Source organism: Diadema setosum, chromosome 19, assembly GCF_964275005.1.
Source record: "Diadema setosum chromosome 19, eeDiaSeto1, whole genome shotgun sequence".
NCBI classification, from domain to species: Eukaryota; Metazoa; Echinodermata; class Echinoidea; order Diadematoida; family Diadematidae; genus Diadema; species Diadema setosum.
In genome coordinates, this window is record NC_092703.1 from 31,349,344 (window position 1) to 31,370,953 (window position 21,610).

The 21,610-nt window shown below is 37.8% G+C and overlaps 1 protein-coding gene across 1 annotated transcript; it reads right to left on the minus strand.

The window, feature by feature from the left end:
- Positions 1-4,245: 4,245 nt before the first annotated feature.
- On the minus strand, positions 4,246-15,942 carry LOC140242608 (transmembrane protein 50A-like). Its single transcript, XM_072322360.1, has 7 exons — positions 15,806-15,942; positions 13,298-13,499; positions 12,491-12,603; positions 10,824-10,891; positions 7,276-7,374; positions 5,086-5,149; positions 4,246-4,541 (listed from the first exon to the last, which is right to left on the minus strand). Exons 2-7 carry the CDS (start codon positions 13,397-13,399, stop codon positions 4,496-4,498), a joined length of 492 nt encoding a protein of 163 aa, XP_072178461.1. The 5' UTR covers positions 13,400-13,499; positions 15,806-15,942; the 3' UTR covers positions 4,246-4,495.
- Between the last annotated feature and the right edge of the window lie 5,668 nt (positions 15,943-21,610).

Sequence of the window (21,610 nt, forward strand, 5' to 3'; positions counted from 1 at the left end):
ACTCACATTATGCATTAAACAAAATCTAATCGTACAAGAAATAGCAAGATGACACCCGATTCTCCAGTCTCAATAGTGACTTGTGCAGAGTTGATTTCATAAATGACCCTTTGGTTCACTCCAGGAGAATAACACAAAAATAAACAAGATAATCATGTCACAGAGGGTTATGTATAGTATCTAATAAATGACTTTTAACTGTCCCCCACGTAGCTCATCACAAAAAGAGAGAAAGGGAGGGGGATGCCCCTCAAATACTGTAGTGAACTTCACAAAGAAACAGCTATCAATACACAAGGTTGCTTGCTTTCTTTTCTATTAAGTCTTGCTGCTTGAGTCAAAAGGGGCCTGAGCTTTCGATCCCAGCAGAATCTTCGTCAGAATGAAGATTTTGCCAGGATCGAAAGCTCAGGCCCCTTTTGATTCCACTTTAATCCATTGGCTCACCACTATTGGATAAGCAATTTTCAGCAGCCTTTTTTTTTTTGCTACACCGAGTCTTGCTGATATTACATTTCAAAATGCAAATGCCACGTACTGTAAAAGTGGACATTTTCGCGGTGTTGAAATTTTCGCGCATTTCGCGCAACCAGAAACTAGCGTGAAAATAAAAGCACGCGAATATTTTTGCTTGCCATATGTTCCTGTGCATGATGTCTTGATTCCGTGGAATTAAAACTCTTCTTACTCGGCCAAGCACGAAAATAGCCACTTTTACAGTATCCAGCAGGGTCACATGACAAAATCACATGACTAGTGTCATGTGATGACTTGTGTCATGGGACTTATTCTTTCCTCCTCCACTCTCTTTTCTCCCATGAGTGCTAATTTTGAACATTGATCTAGATAATCTCTATTAGCATTTGATTAATTATATATTCTAGGAAACCATAACAGTTTACAAACCACATATTCTGGAAAACAGTAACAAATTCATTGCGAACAGATGACAGCAGAAAAAAAAAAAAGCATTGAAAGAGACAAATTCACAATAAGCCTCATTCTTCACACTATTACCGGGCCATGCGCCATAGTCTGCAGCACTAAGTACAGTACTGTTTAACCAGAAACATTTGTGGCATTTCGCAATTGGAAGGGATGGCTTTTTTTTTCATGGCATGAAACTTTTGTGAACTGCCGATCATGAAAAATTTACAAATATACTACATGTACTAAATTGTGTAGACAAAAAAAAACAAAAAACTTTTGTGTTATTTTACTATCACAAATCATGGCTCCTAACAAATTTAATAAAGTTTCGTGCATGTGAAAATTTCTGTTTTACAGTATGTCCAACTGGTGCCAAGTGTGAGCTAGTTAATTTTGTCTTTGTTGTGACAACTGCTACAAAATGAAAAAAAAAACAAAACAAAACAAAACACAAAACTGACATGAAAGTAAATGCATAACACACAACATTTTAGTGAAGCAATCTTCTGCTCCGCATGCATGAAATTTAATCAAACTTACAATCTCTGTTTAGCTATGATCTCTCCTGCTAATAAATAATACACTCTGACTACAACAACAAAAGATTTGCATCAGAAATCTTCAAGCTCACCAGCAACACAATACACATTTCGAAAATTGATCTACTGGTCCCAAGCATACATTAGATCAAGTAATATCACTGAAAATGTGTGTGAGAAAAGCCAAGAATTAAAAATGAAAAAAAAATTGTTCTATTCCTGGCAATACCACCATACTTATGTGGGGTTAAAAAAAAATATATATATATAAGGGACCACAAAAGAAGAGAAAACGTGTACAATAATGGCAAAAAGACTACTCATACAAATTCTGCAATCACAAACATTGAGAACGTCAAGGACGCTGATCTACACGTCCAGCTTGCAGTGCATTAGAGTCAGGCAAAACTTACAGGGAATTTTCAATAGTTGCTGGCAAAATGTAGTCATGCATGGCTCAGCCAGGTTCATTCCTCTATACATTACAATCATTCAGGGACATCAAAGCAAAGTCCTGCACAGAACCTACACTGGTGACCAGCACATTTTTGACGTTAAACGTTACTCATTTATGGTTATTTGTAATTGGCATGCTAATCATTGTTGTATTTCATGTATATGCAAACAGAAATGTCCTCTGTTGGAGACATTCAGTCCCCAAATCACATTTTCCTGGACTTATTAGAAGAGGAAAAACAAGCATTAGCAAACCTCAACTGAGGATGAAACATTCACAGACGTTATACAGACTGAAAGAGGCAGTACATATATTGCAATTAATCAAAAACGCTTGTCTACACAAAATATGAGCTTTCTAGATGCAAATCCTGTGTAACATCATATCTCCCCTTAATCACTCATAGAGTTCACACATATCTTGACAAAGTATGTTCTATGTACAGTTGTATATATATTTACACTTTCCCTCCGCACTACAGGCTAACTACATGGCTATATACATTTGATATCCTGACATACTGGGCTGCCGAGATTCACACATCAAATCTGAGAAGTTCCAAAGGGGTCATCCCACGAGTCCGACACCCACAAGTCATACAGCCTTCGAGTTCGACACCGAAAACAGGTCCATAAGTCATACAGCCCATGAGTTCGACACCAGGCAAATGAAACCCATGAGTTCAACACAAGGTGAAAACAGCCCACGAGTTCAACAGATACAACACAGGGCTTAATGTGTCCGTCTCGTGGGCCTTCTTAGCTTAGTGTCGAACTAATGGGCTATATGACTTGTGAGCTGTATGACTCGTGGGCTGTATGACTTGTGAGCTGTATGACTTGTGGGTGTCGGTCAACAGATTTATGTGCATGTTCCTTGCATATCAGAGGGCGATGATTCCCCAATAAGGGTGGCGTTTAATATTCTCTTTGACAGGGCAAGCAGAAATAGCTAATTTTCCGGGAGCCACCTACAGATTTGATTTGATTTGATTTGATTTATTGGTTCCTGTATTATCATTGTACATGAACATAAATGTACATGTATATACATACATTGTTGGTGCCATACATATACATAAACTTTAGAACTAAGGAGACATGACAAACCTGTGCCCCACTTCATAAAAAAGTTGCTAAGATAGCAACTTTTGCTGCAATGGCAAGTGTCATAGTAATGACAAGAATCCAGCTTTCTGATTGGCTGTTGCTATGGGAAGCTGCTTTTCCAGCAAGAATTGCTATCCTGATATCATGTAAGAGATGGGGCTCTGATGTAGTGTGTCCTTACAGTATAATGAATATAACATAGAAAATAAACTAATTAATAAAATTTCCATAACTCCCCTCCTCCCCACCCCCCCCCCCCCCCCCAAAAAAATGCACGAGTAGTATTTGCAGAAATACTGTTAAAGTGTTTTTGGTTTTCTTCCTATACCGAATATCTAGCTGGCATATATTTCATTACAAAGAGAAAACATATTTATGTTCACATTGTGTGTATACCATATTACTACATGAGTCTACTTTACTTCTGCCTCTTGCTTGGTTTTGCTTCTCATTCAAAATAATGTACAAATAATTGTTGCCATCAAAGTAATTTAACAAATGCATACACCATAATCATGTGTTGGTATTAAAATGATTATAATTTAAGCACACAGTGCATCATTGAATATTCACAGTTCACAAACCTTGCATGATCAAAAGCCCCAAATCAATTGTTACTATACAAAGCTAGATTTGTCTATCACAGTAAATGCTTTTTCAAGAATTCTTTTCATTTTTGTGACAATGTCATGTCACTTTAATAGCCAATCACAAAGAAGCCAGGTTTTGGTGCATATATGTAAACTTACTGTACATGTTCTGCTTCAAAGAGCAACTAGAGAGATGAATAAACTAATTGAAATTCTCTTAAAGATCATAAATTCATAATATATATATATATATATATATATATATATATATATATATCTTCTTAAATATAACAATAGGAAATGGTGGGGATATCGAAACTGAATTCCTTGAAAGTTGCAATAGAAATGATGGAAATTTTTATAATCAAATCGGCGACTGATAATTAGTTGTTTCATTTTTTATTTGCTTCTATATCATTACTTTGTGTGCTTGTCTTATTTGAAATATAGCAGGGATGCATAATGATTGGGGACAAAAGATAAAGTCAACACCACAGGTTTTTTGTAAACATCCTGCGGTATTTTGTAGCAGTTTTGAGTTGATACACATCATTACAGGTAGTCCTTTGAACATCATTTTTTTGTAGAAAAACGTATCGCTAATGATTTTTATTTGTATTCATCGTGTACTTTGGTGATTATGAGGGTAACACGAGGCTGCAGTCTGGGCAAACTGCAACAATTTGAGATAAGGTTGCCTCCAAGAAATTTGGAAAGCAAGCAGCAATTTCACAACACTTTTCAGCATTTCTGGCGCAGTGGGTAAAGACTCCTAGCTCTGCAACCAGCCACCGACATCATTTGAAGATCTTGAGTTGAAGGTTCACTATTCTGAGCAGTCTGCCACTGATTGACTGGTTGGGACGCGGCTTATTCCCACAGTTCCTCAGTGCGGCCAAATTTGAAGACAAGTCCGCTGGTTCACACAAAAACAAGATTGGCACTAGGTCAGGGTTCTTTTAGTTCAGAGCTTAATGGCACAACCGATTGCAAATCTCCACTCATATCAATATTGATCAGGTAATACACATGTTCATCCAGTTTAGCAACCCGCTCTTTATAAAACAGGCCCTTTAAATTGCACAAGACAGGACTCTCTCACACTAGAAAATCCACTTTATGCGCTTTCTGAAGGACTGAGGATCTTGTTTCAGAGGGGAACTGAAAAACAAACATCACATTTCAGCTAACCTCATTACGCCTCTAAATCCAAGAACTCTTGATTGCATGGCAGAGACACTACAGACAGAGTCAGCTTGCCACCCCAGGGGGTTATTCACTTTAAGTCAGACATTACCTCAATGAACTTCTGAACAAAAGCATCAACAACACAGATAATACACAGACACACACAGACATGCGCAGAAACATGAAGAACGAGGAAATCGCAAAGAACAGTATCATCTCTTGTATCATCAATGTCATTAAACAGGTGCCTCTCTGCACTACCAGGGACTCACCTCAGGAAAATCAGAAAGTTTTCAAGGAAAACAGCCACTCCAGGGTAAGCATTAGTGTGCAGACCTGTGCAGTATTGAGAAAAAACAAAACAAAAACAAAACAAAACATTACACACATCTGCACAATATAATCAACATATTTTGTACATAAATGAATTTATTTCCCGTTTACAGTTATAATAAAATCTACATTCTCATCTTATTGGTACATGTATCTACACATACTATATTCTCTCCTTCCTGTCTTCTATTTCCGGAAGCATATTGATACTGATTGAATATCTTCTCCATCTCTATATTCCATTCCTATTACATACAACTTCGGTACAGGTGTACAGTGCACTCCCGTTATAACAAGCACGGTTATAACCAAATTCCGGTCACAACAAAGTATAAATGTAGGACTCAACATTAACCACTCTATGTATTTTTATTGTATATTTGCTCGGTTATAACGAAATTTTGATTTAACGAAAGAAAACTGCCGGTCGCGAGTCCACTGTATATATATATATATACAAGATGTTCTGTATTCAACATTTTGAGCACCAATCAAGCTGTTTCTATTACTGTATTAATTTGTTGAAGACTAGTCCCATGTACCCTTGGGCAGGTGTCTATGGGGGAAATGCATGTTTTGTAAGGCAAACTCAACTCATCCTCAATGGGTCAAGGTATTGTATATAGGTGAATATCCTCGTACAGTTTTTTTGTTTTTTGTTTTGTTTTGTTTTGTTTGTTTTTTTTGCAATTAATTTTGAATACTCCATGCTGACGTCATCCACTTACATACTCCCAAGACGGGATCATAATCAACTCATAGTTTTTGCAACATTGCAAAGCCTCTGACATCACAATAACAATACTCTTGCCATGCACACTTAATCAGTTACAAAAACAGCAGAAAATGAAAGTAGGGCATGCAATTTAGGTACACAATGTGCACATTATGGCTCAAAACCACACATATAACTTGTAGTTGTGCATACCTACAGTAGCTTGCTGTCTGTGGCCTGTTGTAATGCTGCAAAGGTAGCTTCCACAGAAATGTCAAATCGAAGGTATGCCTCACTCACCAAGAACTTTGCCAACCCATACAATATGACATAATAATGGCTTTTGTTGTTGGATAGTTTGCACACACTTCCCATCTCAGGGTTTGAAATGCTATTGCGGGGAGATTATAAGTGCCTTCATATGTCCCAGGACTTCTAACCTTTCTCACTATCTTTTCAATTTCTCAGGATGGAGCATTTTGTATGTCTCCTTTCATGCCAGTCATCACCTGTATAATGGGGCCTAGTCTCAGAGTGGTTCATATCAGGTCACATGGTGACTTGGCAGCATTGCACCTACCAGTAACTTTTAGCCTATCCACTGATGGTTCATCTTACAGAGTACGCTAGTATTATAATCCTTTGTAAGTACCAGCCACTAATGAAATGCCTTCCCTGTAATTACATTAACCATAAAGTTCAATAAAAAAAAAATATTTAAAAAAAACATAAAGAGCACTCACTGCCATACTTTGGTGTCTTGCACAGAATGGCATACCTCAATGATACTCTAACATCAGAATCTGCCTGAAGGAGAAACTCACTTTGAGTGCAAAAAGTTGTACGAAAGCAGTGAATCGGTGATATATGACTTGAGACTTTCTGAGTAAATGAATTTGTGCGTTTCTATTTCATCAGATCTATCAATTCTCTGTGCAGTTACTACACAGCCCATTTGGATTATGTAAGCAATGTTAAAACACTGCAGAAGACAAAAATAAAAGTATGAATATACTGACACAAGAATAACAGCCTCAGATGACTTGCAAATCTAGCACTTAATGCAAAACCTCAAAATGTCCCTTGGGCGATATGACCTTGTATCTTTAAAAAAAAAAAAAAAAAAATCAGCAATTTTCAATAGTGCAAAAAAGAACTTTCACTTTTGCAGCAATTTACAAAATATCATCAATCTCAACATCAAATACTGTAGAAAACACTGTTCTCGATAACATTAAAAGCAGTAATGTTTTACAAAACATAATCTGCATTTTTGATATTCAAAAATGAATTAGTATGTTTTTGAATATACGCCAATGGAGATACAAGATCTTGTCAAGCCCTGGGGACTAACAAATCATGGAGATGAATAAAGAAACACATGAAAAACAAACAAACAAACAGACACACTCACCTCTGGGATCAATGACGTAGTCTTCAAAAAGGATCCACATTGAAGCTATGAGGCCGGCAAAGGACAGGACAAAGCCGATGAAGAGCCATATTCTGGCACCTTAGAAGACAAAAAACAAACAAACAAACAAACAAAGAGTAAGATAATAAAAAGATAATAAAAAGTTTTGGTACCTCAAAAGTTTCCCTGAATTTCCTTGTCTTGGTTTGTGTTTCACATTAAAGTACGTTGTCTGTGAGAATTACTCGCCCCAAAGTGCTCTCATGTTTTAGTAATCATGCAATGATGGTTTCGTACCAGAGCCGTCGCCGTACAGCGTCGATAAATATTGTACGAAACCACTGACTGCGACCAGCAGCGTGCAGCCCATTGTACGCATAGCTAACTGCGACCAGCAGCCCCATACGCATAGCGTAATGGGGCTTCGCATTGTAACATTCAGGATCATGACAGAATTAGTATCGCGGGTAAATGTCAATTTAAAATCCCAAAATTTCTTTGATTTGAAGACTTAACAATAGACCGGTTTACTAATGTATGCACAGATCTTTAATTTTGCACACGGCCGCAACCTCGGGCAAACAAAGGATGCGAGCCTGCAACGTCGGCTGCTGCAGCCGTCCCCGATACATCCCCACATGTAGACTTACGTGTATGTTGTGTACATGTGTAAGATGCATCAACTTCGACTTTACCTCGTGGCATTTCGTGTGGCTCTAAATCAATTCCCAACCTTAGATGAGGGAAAATTCTGCTGTGATCAAACGCAATTTGGACTATAGTTTCGATTTTATTGAATTTTGGCTTCGATTTTGTCTTCAGTAGTTCTGAAAATGGGTGGATCAAAACACTGCTGCTACGGAACATACAACAGTATGACCGCATCACTTCAAACTTTAATGATTCTAAGCATTATGATTGATTGTGAAATCTAAACTAGACAACGAATCTCTCATAATCGATATGTTTCCAAGGATTTTTTTTATAAGTTAGACTCAGACTGATTAAACTTCATGAAATAGAATGGCGATTTTGACCTATTTTTCTATTAACAATAACAGTTAGGGCCTAGGGGCCTAGCCCTATATAGACTAGATCTAGAGTAGGCCTAGATCTAGACGTAGACCTAAAATTAAAAACAAAAACAATGATAGACCTAACCTCCCTGACATTCGCAGTAGGCAACATTTATTTTCCCCGTTGACTTAATCATCACGACCCAGGTCTGGTACGTTGGTTTGTTGAGGTATGTCCGGTCGGCCTAACCTCACTAAGGAAAACACGAAAAGGGCTCGTGTCCGAAACCTCGTTGAACTTCAGGCTTGAAACACTCCCATCCGCGAAAAGACGGTAGTCGTCAAATGACTTGTATCCCTTTAGCTTTTACAGTCATAGTCAGTCCGATTGATGATCAGGTAGTTGAACACGTCAAAGAGTCCAAAATCTGTCAAAGTTGGATGTAAACCCAGCGAGCTTGTTAGGATCGGAGAACGAGCAGCCTACCAGAGCGAGCTTCTCCTGCAGTGACCGGCCGGTGTCCGCCCGGGAGAGGTCGGGATCGATGGGCAAATCCAAATCGGCTACGGCAGTTGCACTAGTTTGATGAGTTTCTCCTTGTTGTAGCCGCTTGTGCTCACACCTATATCCCTCAAATACTCAGTTAATTCCTTAACTGTCCAATTCTTCCATGGCTTGCTCGAACTTTGGCTAGAACTTGAAGCTGACGCCATCTCAAAGCAAGATTATAGCAAACAAAAGTTGTCGATAATCCGCAGCGAGTAATGATCGTAGACAATACACGCGTGAATGCAAAAACAGTGTGGCGCGCGCGTCCGCGCTTATTTCGCTTGCCCGACCTAGTTACAATCACTAGGGTCGCGTGGGGTTGACGTCATTATGCATATCATTAGTAAACCGGTCTATTAAGTTGAAGTATTGAAAACAGGCTTCGAACAACGTTTGGTTCAGCCAATTGTCCCTTTCTTTTCGAATTGATGACTGAATGTGACTCGGTCCAGAGGACCTTGGGAGAGCTACATACAACATGGACCCATGCATACACTGACTACTACGGCCAGCGCATGCGCACACAAACATCTTATCCGTTGATTTGAAATTTGTGCGCATGTGATGTGTTCGCATGCACTGGCTGTAGTATTCAGTGCACATGGTGTATGTAGCTCTCCCAAGGTCCTCTCGGCCGAATCACATTCAGTCATCAATTCGAACAGAAAGGGAATATAGGCAGAACCAACGTTGCCCAAAGCCTGTTTTCAATACTTCACCTTAATTGGTAAGTCTTCAAATTGAAGAATTTTTGGAATTTTAAGTTAACATTTATCCCGCGATACTAAATCTGTCATGATCCTGAATGCTACAATGCGAAGCCCGATTACGCTATGCGTATGGGACTGCTGGTCGCTATGCGTATGGGGCTGCTGGTCGCAGTTAATTGCATGATTACTATAGACATGAGAGCACTTTGGGGCGAGTAAGTCTCACAATGTTAGTTATATGAAAGGTACTTTAACCTGAAACACAAACTAAGACAAGGAAATTTTTGAGGTACCAAAACTTTTTATTATTAGCGAAGTCAAAAGAGGTATAGGTACAGTATACCAAGAACACATCAAGAAAGCAATGACCGAGTGACTTTACTGACAGCTTGCTATCAAATGATTCAGTTCTGTTCCAATATTGCAGTTTTTGTTCCAGTTCTTTACTTGATAGATATAGGGTTGTATGAGAGTATGTGTATACTACTTCAATCCACACTTACTGTAAATGTCAATATTTTCGCATAATTAATTTTTTGCACTGGGGAGCTCAAAAACATATTTGCAGGTTCATGAATTAGTGCGATGCAATTATCGACCCATTCAAAACATGCAGATAAAATTTTTACGCAAATTCGCACTAGCCAAACATAGCGCAAAATACGCAAAAATCAATGTAACAAGAAATGTTTGTGTTTACAAGGATTACTGTCTCCACGTAGGTTGACAATCATCAATGTTTGACAATCATCAAACGAGTTTGACAATCATCAATCATATTATTTCATGACATGTTACTTTGTACTATGTTTTGATTTTCGTTGATTGGAAATAAACTATGATTGAATTGAAATGAATGTTTGAAAGTTTATCCTGGACATGAAAAGTAATATTATGCTTGTTTGAATTTTGAAGGTAATTTGTGTTAATTTACACATTCCCTCTTCCAACACTATTTCAGCTAGCCAACAACAAAATATCAATTTGGGTTTGTGGTATCTGTCAAGGCTTCATTCACTGTAAAATTGATTCACAGAACAAATAAACATAAATATAAATGATTCAATTCTATGATACAGGTGACATGTAACAAGTCAGACAATTAACTGCTGCTGCTAAAAAACAACAACAAAATCAAATAAACAAAACCATGATCCTGCACAAGTTGCCAAATAAACATTATGATTTCTTGTACATCTAAGTGGCAAATCTCCATGCTACATCAACACAGCATCATAAATCTATGGGAGGAGGGTTTCCATGGAAACAAACCTGTTTGCCCAAGGCATCCCTCGTTGTAGGAGTCACCTCTCACTTGCCCACTGGACACAGCATTAATCCTGTGATGCCAAACATAATTGACATCAATTATCATGCACTGCACAGACCATTCCAGAACAAAACGATGTGCAATTCCTTTAGCTTTCTATCAAGACGTTTTCTACTTCTTACATTTTTTCCCCATCTCTATCAGAACTCAGAGTTCTTTTGGGTTAGTTCTATGGTTAACTTTTAGTGAAACTCGCTACCATTGCACTGGCAGTCCCGAGAGTCAGATTGTCAAACATATGGAAAAAAAAAAAAATCACTGATATGAGATCCACTGAATCATGATTTGCGAAATGTGTATTACAGGGTTAAAAGAAACAGTTATTGTTTAAACAGTACAACTATGAATCAAACACGACACAATTGACAAAGTCTTGACTCAAGGCTACTACTTCATCAGAAACCTAAACCAATGAGCTACCTACTTTGAAAAAGAGACCGGTATCTTATTAAATGCAACATATCGAGTGAAGTTTCAAGCAAATAGAGTGGTCACTGAATAATTCATCATTCGACTCAGAAAGCATTGTGGTGGAAAAGAACAATAATAAAGTTCTCTTGGGATTTTCATTGGCAAGCAGTACAGCACCTGGCCAGGACACTAGATGAGTTTCAAGTACTTTTATTCTTGTAACGATGACCACAATGTTATTGCAGGAGGCAGAACACAGTTGGCCAGGAGAGTATTGTTAATAGCAAATGGATGAACACTAAACAGTGTACTGTGTTACACTACATTATTGCTTTAGCTTCTGACAATAAGATAGTAGTACCCTTCTATCATGTTAAGCTATTGAAAACTGGGGGGGGGGCATATCATATTGATTCAATTCATTTGTAATTCACTTTATTTTCTTTCTTTTTTCCTTCCAAAGAGATACGTAAAGACCACCAAATAAGCCAGTTCAGAGTTACTTTATGTGCATGGTGACATGACATTTGCTCCTGCGACACTTGCTGCGGTCTTATTTTCTCCAAGGACAGAGAGTTAGGGATAGGGTTGTGATAGGGTTTTAGGTTTAGTTTGATGTGAGGATTAGAACAAGGGTTAGGGCAATATTTGTGGGTAGGTTTTATGTTTGGCTTAGCATGCAGATATTTCATGGGAGCCCTCAGTTGGTTATGCATTTCACTGGTTTTTCAATACGATATAGTGTGTAAGCTTGTTGGAAGTATAAACAATTTATGGAATTCATCAATCATGTTCAAACAAAGGATGAACTTGAGTAGATCAGGTAACCAGAAGGGTCCATCAAATATCACTTAGGGAAGCATCCATTTTATCATGCTACATTGAATTTATTACTATTAATAAACTCCTTCTACTAATGAAGCCATATATTCCAGGCTTGGTGTGAGGTGGACGCGCTGACAAACACCATTTATAAGGGTTACATCATCATCATATCACAGATGCTTATCTTAGCGAATTTAGAAAGCAGCATGCATGTTGGTAGGCACTGAAATAACATTTTTCTGCTCATGTGCAGAGTGAAATTCTGAACTGGCTAACATCATCATACTGTGTTCTAAAGCAACTGAGTGGCATCCCCAAATATTTGATTGGACGTGTGCACTTACTGATTCACATTCTTGTTTCGAATACTCACATGAAGAATGCCACGGTGGAGACCACACCACACGTGTGGTAGGCATGGTTCATCTCAGACTGACTGGGGAAAATGACCGCTGCATCTATGATGACCCACCAGCCGCTGAAAAACTGCAAGAAAGCACAGGCGATCCAGCTTAAAATCGGAATCAATTACAACAGCAATAGCGACAACTGAAACAGATCTACAGTAAGGCTCCGTGTGACAATAGACAAGTAATGTATACTGTCAGTCAAAAGAGCAATGTCGACATTCTAGGTTTGAAAGCCATAACAAACACACACAACAACAACAACAACAACAACAAAACAAAAGACGGAATTATTTCACAAAGTGACATTGTTACATAAAACAGTCCCACTTAAAGTCGTACACACGCATTACATGTAGAAAAGATGACTCACACTTAAAACTTGGCTAATGGGGGGGGGAGGGGAGGTTCTTTGAAAACTGGTATTTGCAACAAGAAGGAAACAACAACATCAACAACAACAGCAATATGTATTATCTATTTCACTTGTCTCTAGAGGCAGACACTTTTTCAGAGCTAATTTTGTATGGTGGGTCTATTTCAAGAACTTTGCTTCTTTTTAAGTAAGTGTGCATTTAATGTTTGTATTTGTTTTCTTTTTTGCACGATCTGATATACCCAAATCCTTCGCACGTTTTCATCTTTGTGATAATTCTGTCGTGTAAAGTAAGTGAAAGATTTTCATCCCCGTTGAGACCATTGGTATGTCCATGTCTGAGGGAGAAGGAGGGGGATAAAATGGAAAATTGGCACAACCAGGAGAGAGTGCTTACCAGAATGCCAGCAGCGATCGAAGCAATGAAGTTGCGCTTCTCTGGCAAGGTATCGCAGCATTCGTAGTGCGGGCACTGAATGTTGTCCAAGCACCCCGACATGATGCTGAAGTCAGGTTATAAATCTGTTGTAGTGAAGAGCTGGTCTGGGCTGTGGCGCTGAATGCCGGTATCGTCCTCGTGCTGTTGTATGGTGGATGCCCTGTTGAATGAGAATTGACTCTATGCAATCGTATCGTTTCTCTTGAAATCGAAATTCCAAACCAACCATTTTCAAGCTGACTTTGACAAAGAGAGTAGAGTCAGCAGAAACACAGGTAGGAAACTTCCGTCTCCTGCTCACAGAAGGCTGCAGCAGCTAATTTCTAGGAAGTTTTCTACCAGTACTTGCAACCTGTAAATTATTGGCACATGCACCTTACCCCTATGACACACACTATCACCAAGTTCTGCAAGAATCTTCAAGGTTAAAGGAAGCAGACTACAGAAAAGAAGAAGAAGAAGAGTAATTGTCACAGTTTATGGCCCATGCACGTACCATGCACCCATCCACAGCTGATACAACACATTCAGTGATGGTATTGCTGAACACAGCGACACACTGACACTGTATCTACTGGTGCATGCATATGTAGCAGCATGTACCCTGTTAGTTTGACGATAAGTCACCGGCCGAGAGAGGGAGCTATTTCAATCGGTATTATAATCATGTTCTCTCTCCAGACGCTCTCCGATAGCAAAAAGAAACAAAAGAGCTAATTTTTGCTGACCAGTCCTTTGACAACGGTTATGTAAAAAGGTACACGTAGGCTTATCCCATAATACTTGCCACGTAGCCCCCTTTTCCTAACATTAACCGTGGACATAGCTCTTACTCTCACTCTGGCTCCTCAACCGCCAAAGGAGATGGACATAGACCATCACTCTCCTGCGTCCACTACAAAAGGGGAGATGCAATATTACTTTCCAGAGTCAAGTCCATTCCTTATGGAGGCGGTTTTGCTAAATTCTCTAAGTTCATACATGTCTATCTTACACCACATCGGTGAGGTGCTTGGTTCCAGCAACATCGATTTTAAATAGTTTTGGAACAATTATTACAGAAGAGGAGTTGCCTTCCTGTCACACTTGCGGACGCTGAGGCTATTACATCAGAGCTCGTCTCGTATCTCCTCTCATCGTCAACCCCGTCGTCAATGACTGAGGATGAACTTTATCCATTTCCAGCTCACGACGAATTAGCGTGAATGTGAATCTCCAAGCTGGGATCGCATCATTAACAATCGCATTAGTGTCAACGCTAAGTGATGTGAGTGCCAGGCGATGACCAGACGGCGAACACCCGTTCCAGACAGTGTACACGTCAGTATCTCGACCCGGAGCTCATCGTGGCAGTGCGCACTGCAGTTCGCGATCGCAATCGAGGTCCCCTTGGAGAATGACGTGGCCATATTTCACCCTTGAAGCGACTTGGGACTCTGTTCGGACTGTCGCGGTGGTTCGTACCTTATGCACCTTTTGATTTGTATTACCGCTCCTAATATAACCACATGTATTATGTCCCCTCAAGTTTAAGACCTCCGTTTAAACGTTTGAGCAGATATAATTTAGTGATGCTGTCAATTGCTCATTGAGAGTCGTATAATCAATTCACTGATTAATCCATAATTCTGTGGAAAATACCCTATAATTATCACCTGCATGTGATACATAATGTACACGACAATAAAGCGTGTATACTAACAATTGAGCATAATATTCTGTTGTCAACGACTGTTATTATAATCAGTAAATCGAGTGGAGTCATAACTCAGGAGGTTGGAATATGGCTGTATGATGAGAGTGTGTTTGGTGCGTAGTTTTGTTACATAACGATAATAATATCTTGCCACATTTAACACGTTCCGAGGCCTACCTTCCAACACATACCATTCACTTAATAGCACACAATTCACAACCAATCTTCAAAAGACAACTGATGATATGGGTACAATCTCTAACAAAAGTGATATTTTCTCACCTAAGTGACGACATCTCACATGTGCTCTACACAAATTTTACAAATGGAACTGTCACGTAACTAAAGTAATCTGAATGTCACTAAATTTAAATCAACGTAAATTTATAATGACCCACATCTGCATGATCTGACATTGTCAGATGTGGGTCGTTACGTCGATTTGGGACTGTGGGACCATGTAATAAGATATCACTCGAAGTAGTAAACGACTGAATTACAATGATGTCAAACTACACAAAACAGCAAAACTTGTAAATTCACTTATGAATTTGCAGATTTCAACTGTTTACTGTGTTTATATCACACACCAACACGAAAACATGCGAGTGGGCGCCCGGCCCAGCAGCCAGGCCAAACTCTACGACTACGTAAGGTAACAGAAGGTGAAGTAGGCACTCATTGAAACAACACATGAGACGTTGCGTTGACATCAATATCATTCACCTATAATTCATGGCAAACTGTAGAAAAAGTAAATATGTTCTCACCGTCAAAACTCGGAAGAATGAAGACTACCGTATATCACGTAGTTCACCAAATATTTATATCTTGCAGAATACTGTGTATAAAGTGTACGTAGGCTAGGCCTACATTACGTTAGATACCTTTTTGAGGTGTGTACGTGATGTAGTTGATCGATCACGTACCGACCGTGCCGTGAGAATGTTTACATCTGCTGTAGCGCTCTCAACGGCAACTACAGCATTTGTAATATTCTACCCCAACAATGCTTATTTGAAGAAAAAGAGAGAGAGAGGGAGAGAGACTCTTGAGAGAGAGAATATTGAGAGAAAGCAGGGGCCTGTCTTATAAAGACTTGTGATAGAAATCAATCACAAGTTTCTTTGTGTGCTGCAATGCAAGTTGCGATTGATTTGGGGACTTGTGATTGATTTGAAGGCTTTATAAGACGGGGCCCAGATGTTCAAAACAGATGACCAGCATGTATGAAAAGTTTATGGCAGTGTAGATGTGGACAATGTCTTAAGTTGACCAACAAGAAAAGAACTGTTTTATGCAAGTGCATGTTGACTTGTCTTGATTCATACCCTCAACATCACTATTATGTGGGGGTAACGAATATCGAAATATATTTTAATTTTCTTTGAAAACTTCTCGAATTACTTGGAAACACCCTGAAAAAATGGGGAAAAAAAAAAACAACTTCCCAAACCAATATCCACTTTGTGACGTCATCTGTCAATCATTGCTAACGTATTGATATTTTTTTTTTAAACAAAAGACATTGAAATCCACCTTACCCTAGACCGAGCATATAAACATACATTCCCTGCAATGTCCTTTTAGTCATTATTATCAGCAACATGGAAACATGCAATTATGTTAGAGAAAGGTGCATTACAATGTCTTTTAATTATATTAGCACTTTCAGTGGCGGATCCGGCGGGAGTGTACGGGGCGCACCCCCTCCTTTATACTTTGTAAAACAAAAGAAGCAAAAAGGAAAAAAATGGAGGGGCAATTGCACCCCCCTTTAATTTTGTGAAGGCACCGCCTTTACAGAATTCCTGGATTCGCCCCTGACTTTAGCAATGATTGACAGAGGAGGTCACAGGCAGAATCTCGGTTTGGAAAGTTTTATTTTTGTGGACTTGTCCAAGTAATCTAAAAAAACCCAAACAAACCACACACACACACACACAACACAAACAAACAAACAAACTGAAGAATAAATACTATAAGAATTACCATAAAATACAGGAAACATATTATTTAAATATTCGTTTTGCCACGGAGCCTTACATAAGTGATGTTGAGGATATCACGAACCAACACAAGTCCACTTCCATTCCCATGGGAGTTATTTATAATAATTATGCATATATACACCGTATGTATATACCTTAAAAATACAATTATGTTGTTACTCATGATCACTCGTCATGTATAATTTGTTGATATACATGGTTTTTTTAATCATTACAAATAAATAGTTCTGCTAATGCATTGTATTATTTCATTCATTCATTCATTCTTTCTTTTCTGTCTTCTTATTCTTCTCGTTACTCCGTTTCTTCTTAATTTCTTCTTCTTCTTCTTAATTTCTTCTTCTCCTCCTTCTTCTTCACTTGTTTTTTTTTTTTTTTTTTGAGATTACATACCTGTTGCAAATCGTGACACACTATAATGCCATATTATGGGTAATCTTTTTTTCTTTTCTTTTTTTTGTAGAGTATTTATATATTATGAGCTCCTTCTTGGAGGCATTTCCTGCAGTTATTGAGAATTATCGTAATAATTCATGTTTTCATAAGTTCCTTTGTAGAGATATTCATTATGAGCTCCCTCGTGGAGACATCGCTAATAATATTATGAGCAGTGGCGGATCCAGAGGGGGCGCCTCCTCTTTATTTTATTTATTTTTTGTTAAAGCAAAAGAAATACAAAGAAAAATGGGGGATGGGTCCCTTTTAATTTTATAAAGGCGTCTCCCTTTTAAGGAATTCTTGCATCCGCCCCTGATGAGCTCCCTCGTGGAGACATCATTATTTCATAACAATGTTAATGATAATGTGTGATTATGTCTAAGATCCATAATGGTCTGATTTGATGCCAGTACTGTTTAGGACAAGTTATTTAAATAGGGTCCCATTTTTTTTTTCTGTTTTAACTCAACAACTTCTTTTTTTTTTTTTTTTTTTTTTTTTAGCTGGACTTCGAGCAACCACATAAAGATGACAACAACAACAACAACAACAACAATACTAGTAATAATAATGAAATTACCATTGTGGCCCAATAATAAAAGCATCGAATATGCCCCGCGAAAAGAATGCTTTGGAGCAAAACTTTACAGTACGCACATTAAATTGGGAGAATCGGGGCAAAAACATCGAGAAGCCGCACTTTCCCTATAGTTCGGATTTATAGGGTTTGAAGCTAATCCTATTTGGGGCCCTTTTCCAGGATTGTTCGGGAATAATTTGAAAACAGCCCCTATTAAAGGCATTTTGGGGTAAAAGATATATTAAAGAGTCACTGTTTCAGCGATTTTTCGGGATTGTACCCCCGAATTAAACCCATTAGATATATCCCTTTTACCGCATGCGGTACAGATGATCACCCCCGTGATAACCTGACCCCCCCCCCCTCCCCCCCCAAAAAAAAAAATACAAATAAATAAATAAGTAAATAAAATGAAATAAATACATAAATAAATAAATAAATAAATAAATAAATAAATAAATAAATAAATAAATAAATAAATAAATAAATAAACATAAACATATAGATAAATAAAAAAATGAAAGGGGGAGGGCTAGCGAGGCACGTTGCATAAAAGTTACTATTATGGTAACTTTGCCATCCAATGGTAACTTCCATGGAATTCTTGATTTTGATTGGCTGTTGAGTATTGTTGCCATGGTAGTTACCATTGGATGGTAAAGTTACCATAATTGTAACTTTTATGCAAAGGGCAGAGAGCGCTCATGTCTGCCTGACCAGCTCGAGGTTTTTCACTATAAGTACTTAATCGATAGAGGGCACTGTGCAGCTTTGTCTGTGGTTCGATTTTTATCCCATATTGCATGGGTGTATCTCATGTTCCTGTCTCTTCGTTTTATTTTTTTATTGTTGAAACTGGAGGGAGACAAATGAGTACACAGAATAGATCTTATTATTGTGATTTCTTACTGATATTGACAATACACTGATCGAAGCGAAGTCGTTTTCATCAATACAATTTACTACATAGGGGCCATCATTTGTTGCTGTTGCGGAGAAGGTTTGCGTATCTTCCTACGAATAAAACATGCGATCTATGTTATTGAACTGTATTGAATCTGAGTAAGATTATTTTAGCAGCAGTTCTTCAGGTGCGTGATTTAGGTACTGTATATCAGCTGTAAATACGCTTCCTTAATTTCATGAAAGTGCGAATAGTTGGGCTTACATTGTGAACATTAGGATAGGAACATGAATGTTACCACGAATCAGGTGCTGGGTATACCGAATAACAACATTACTGTCTTGTGAAGTTGTTGCACAAACTGATGCAGTAATCAGGGAGAGTGTCTCTTGTTTGAAGAAGGCATTTTAATTCAGTTTCGATTCAATTTCGGTTTTATTATGAAAACACCAAATAAAAGACCGAAGACTAACCCTTATTTGGTTTACATCAAATTTGGCGACAAAATAAATCATTCAACTTTACAGCAGGGAGACATAGAGAAGGAAATATAATAGGTCTTCACCAAACTGACACTTTTACAATAAAATATCAACTATTGAAAACGACAGTTACAATAATTAACTGTTGGCCTATGAATAGAGTGATAACTTTAAAATCAAAGGGTCATCAACAAGCTGGGCATATCCTTCAAGTGTTTCTTGCGGGGCTTTATATGACACTTCATGCCCTTTGAGCACTCAGACTGAGTGGTAAGGGCATTATGAATATTCCCTATCATTGTTATTATCATCATTATTATTATAAAAGGGCGCCTTCCAGTCACCATTTTTATATATGTGAAACAATCATCGTAATCTTCTTCTCTTTCTTAATATTTTGGCAGTATTCTGCTTAGCGATTATATAGTGTAAAACAAAGTTATAAACTAAATATTTTGCTTTAAAACAAGTAAGGCTTCTATACCCCAAGGTATAGATTGTTTTTTTTTTTATTAATTGATTCATTAACTGACTGACTGATTCATTCATTCATTGGTTGGATCATTCATTATCAATCATTATTAATAACTTAAGTTGTTCAGTTATATTTAATCTATCTATCCGGCTATATTTTTGTTCACTTCTTTTTTTTTTTCTTATTAACTGATCAATTAATTCGTTCATTTATTCATTCACTCATTCATTCATTCATTCATTCATTCATTCATTCATTCATTCATTCATTATGCCTCATTCATTCATCTTATATTCATCAATTCATTTATTTGCTGTAAAGTTAATCGGTGTTGATTATCATATTATAGCACATTGGGGCTTTTTTGGGGTATGTTATAAGCCAAAATGTCATCATCGAGTCTGTGTAGGCCTATTCAATTCTGTTATACGAAATCTGTTGGTGAGCCTCAGAGAGTATCACTAAAGACAAAAATGCATTATTGTGGAAGATATTGCATCAAGTTGAACCTAAAAAATAATGGCTATCATGCAGCTTTGCATTAAAAACTCCTGTGCTCGACACAGAAAGAAAGAAAAAACAACAACAAACAAACACTGCATACAATTCTATTTTTTTTAAGGATATTGAATGGTCGGATATCTTCCTACGGAAGAAAAACAGTTTGTCCAATCTTGTTTCAGTGTATGTAGTAATGTTCTCACTGCCTGCATGCTTTGTTTGTTTGTTTGTTTTTTTAGTTTACTTTTCTTAATCCTTTGTGTTTTCCAAGTGTCATGCCTCAGAAAAATAAATCACATAGCGTCGTACACACTGTTCAAAGTCCGGCCAGAAAGGGTTAATTCTTTCACGTTCATTGCGCGTTTGGTATCTAATCAGGTAAGTTCTTAATGTTGCATGATAGGGCCTACTAATGATAATCATTTTGGTATTGTTCTTGTCATTGATTTTGCTACAATCATGGTGAAGTTCGCCTGAAGTAGAGCAATGTTTATCTCATTGGTATCCATCAATATAGAGGCATGATCTCGTGTAGGCCTATGTGGAATTCTAAATCCTTCTTTCTTGTTATTTTTTTCTTCTTCTCCTATCTTCAGTGGGGAAAAAAAAAGAAAGAAAAAATGAGTAGAGTTGTTACCATGCTGTTTTGTTGCTTTAAAGCAAAAGCAAATCGAGTATCAAATTTGTGATCAATCTTTAAAGGGTGTGTACAGTTCTGGTCGAGGTGAAGATTTAGCTTTTAACATTTTGTGAGATATTCAGAAACCACTCTATGAGATGTCAAAGAGCATGCAGTTCTAAGGGGTATCAAAAGTTTATTCGATGAAAATCGGTTTTGAAATGGCTGAGATATCCAAAAACAAGGTGAAACAAAGAGATACTAATAAAGTTGGGGCATGTCGCCTTTTATTATTAGCACTTTTTTGGATTTCTCAGCCATTTAAAAACCAATTTTCATCAAATAAACGTTGAATCCTTCTTAAAATTACATGCTCTTTCATATTTCATAAGAGGCTTTTCATTATCTCACTTAGGAATGTTCAAAACATGAATCCCTACCTCAACCAGTACTGTACAGTCCCTTTAAACTATAGAACTTGTAGGGTCCTATCGTGTAAGCAGCGATGTTTCGTATGAATAATAAGATTCTAATGTGATCGATAACTATTTATATGACATGCTT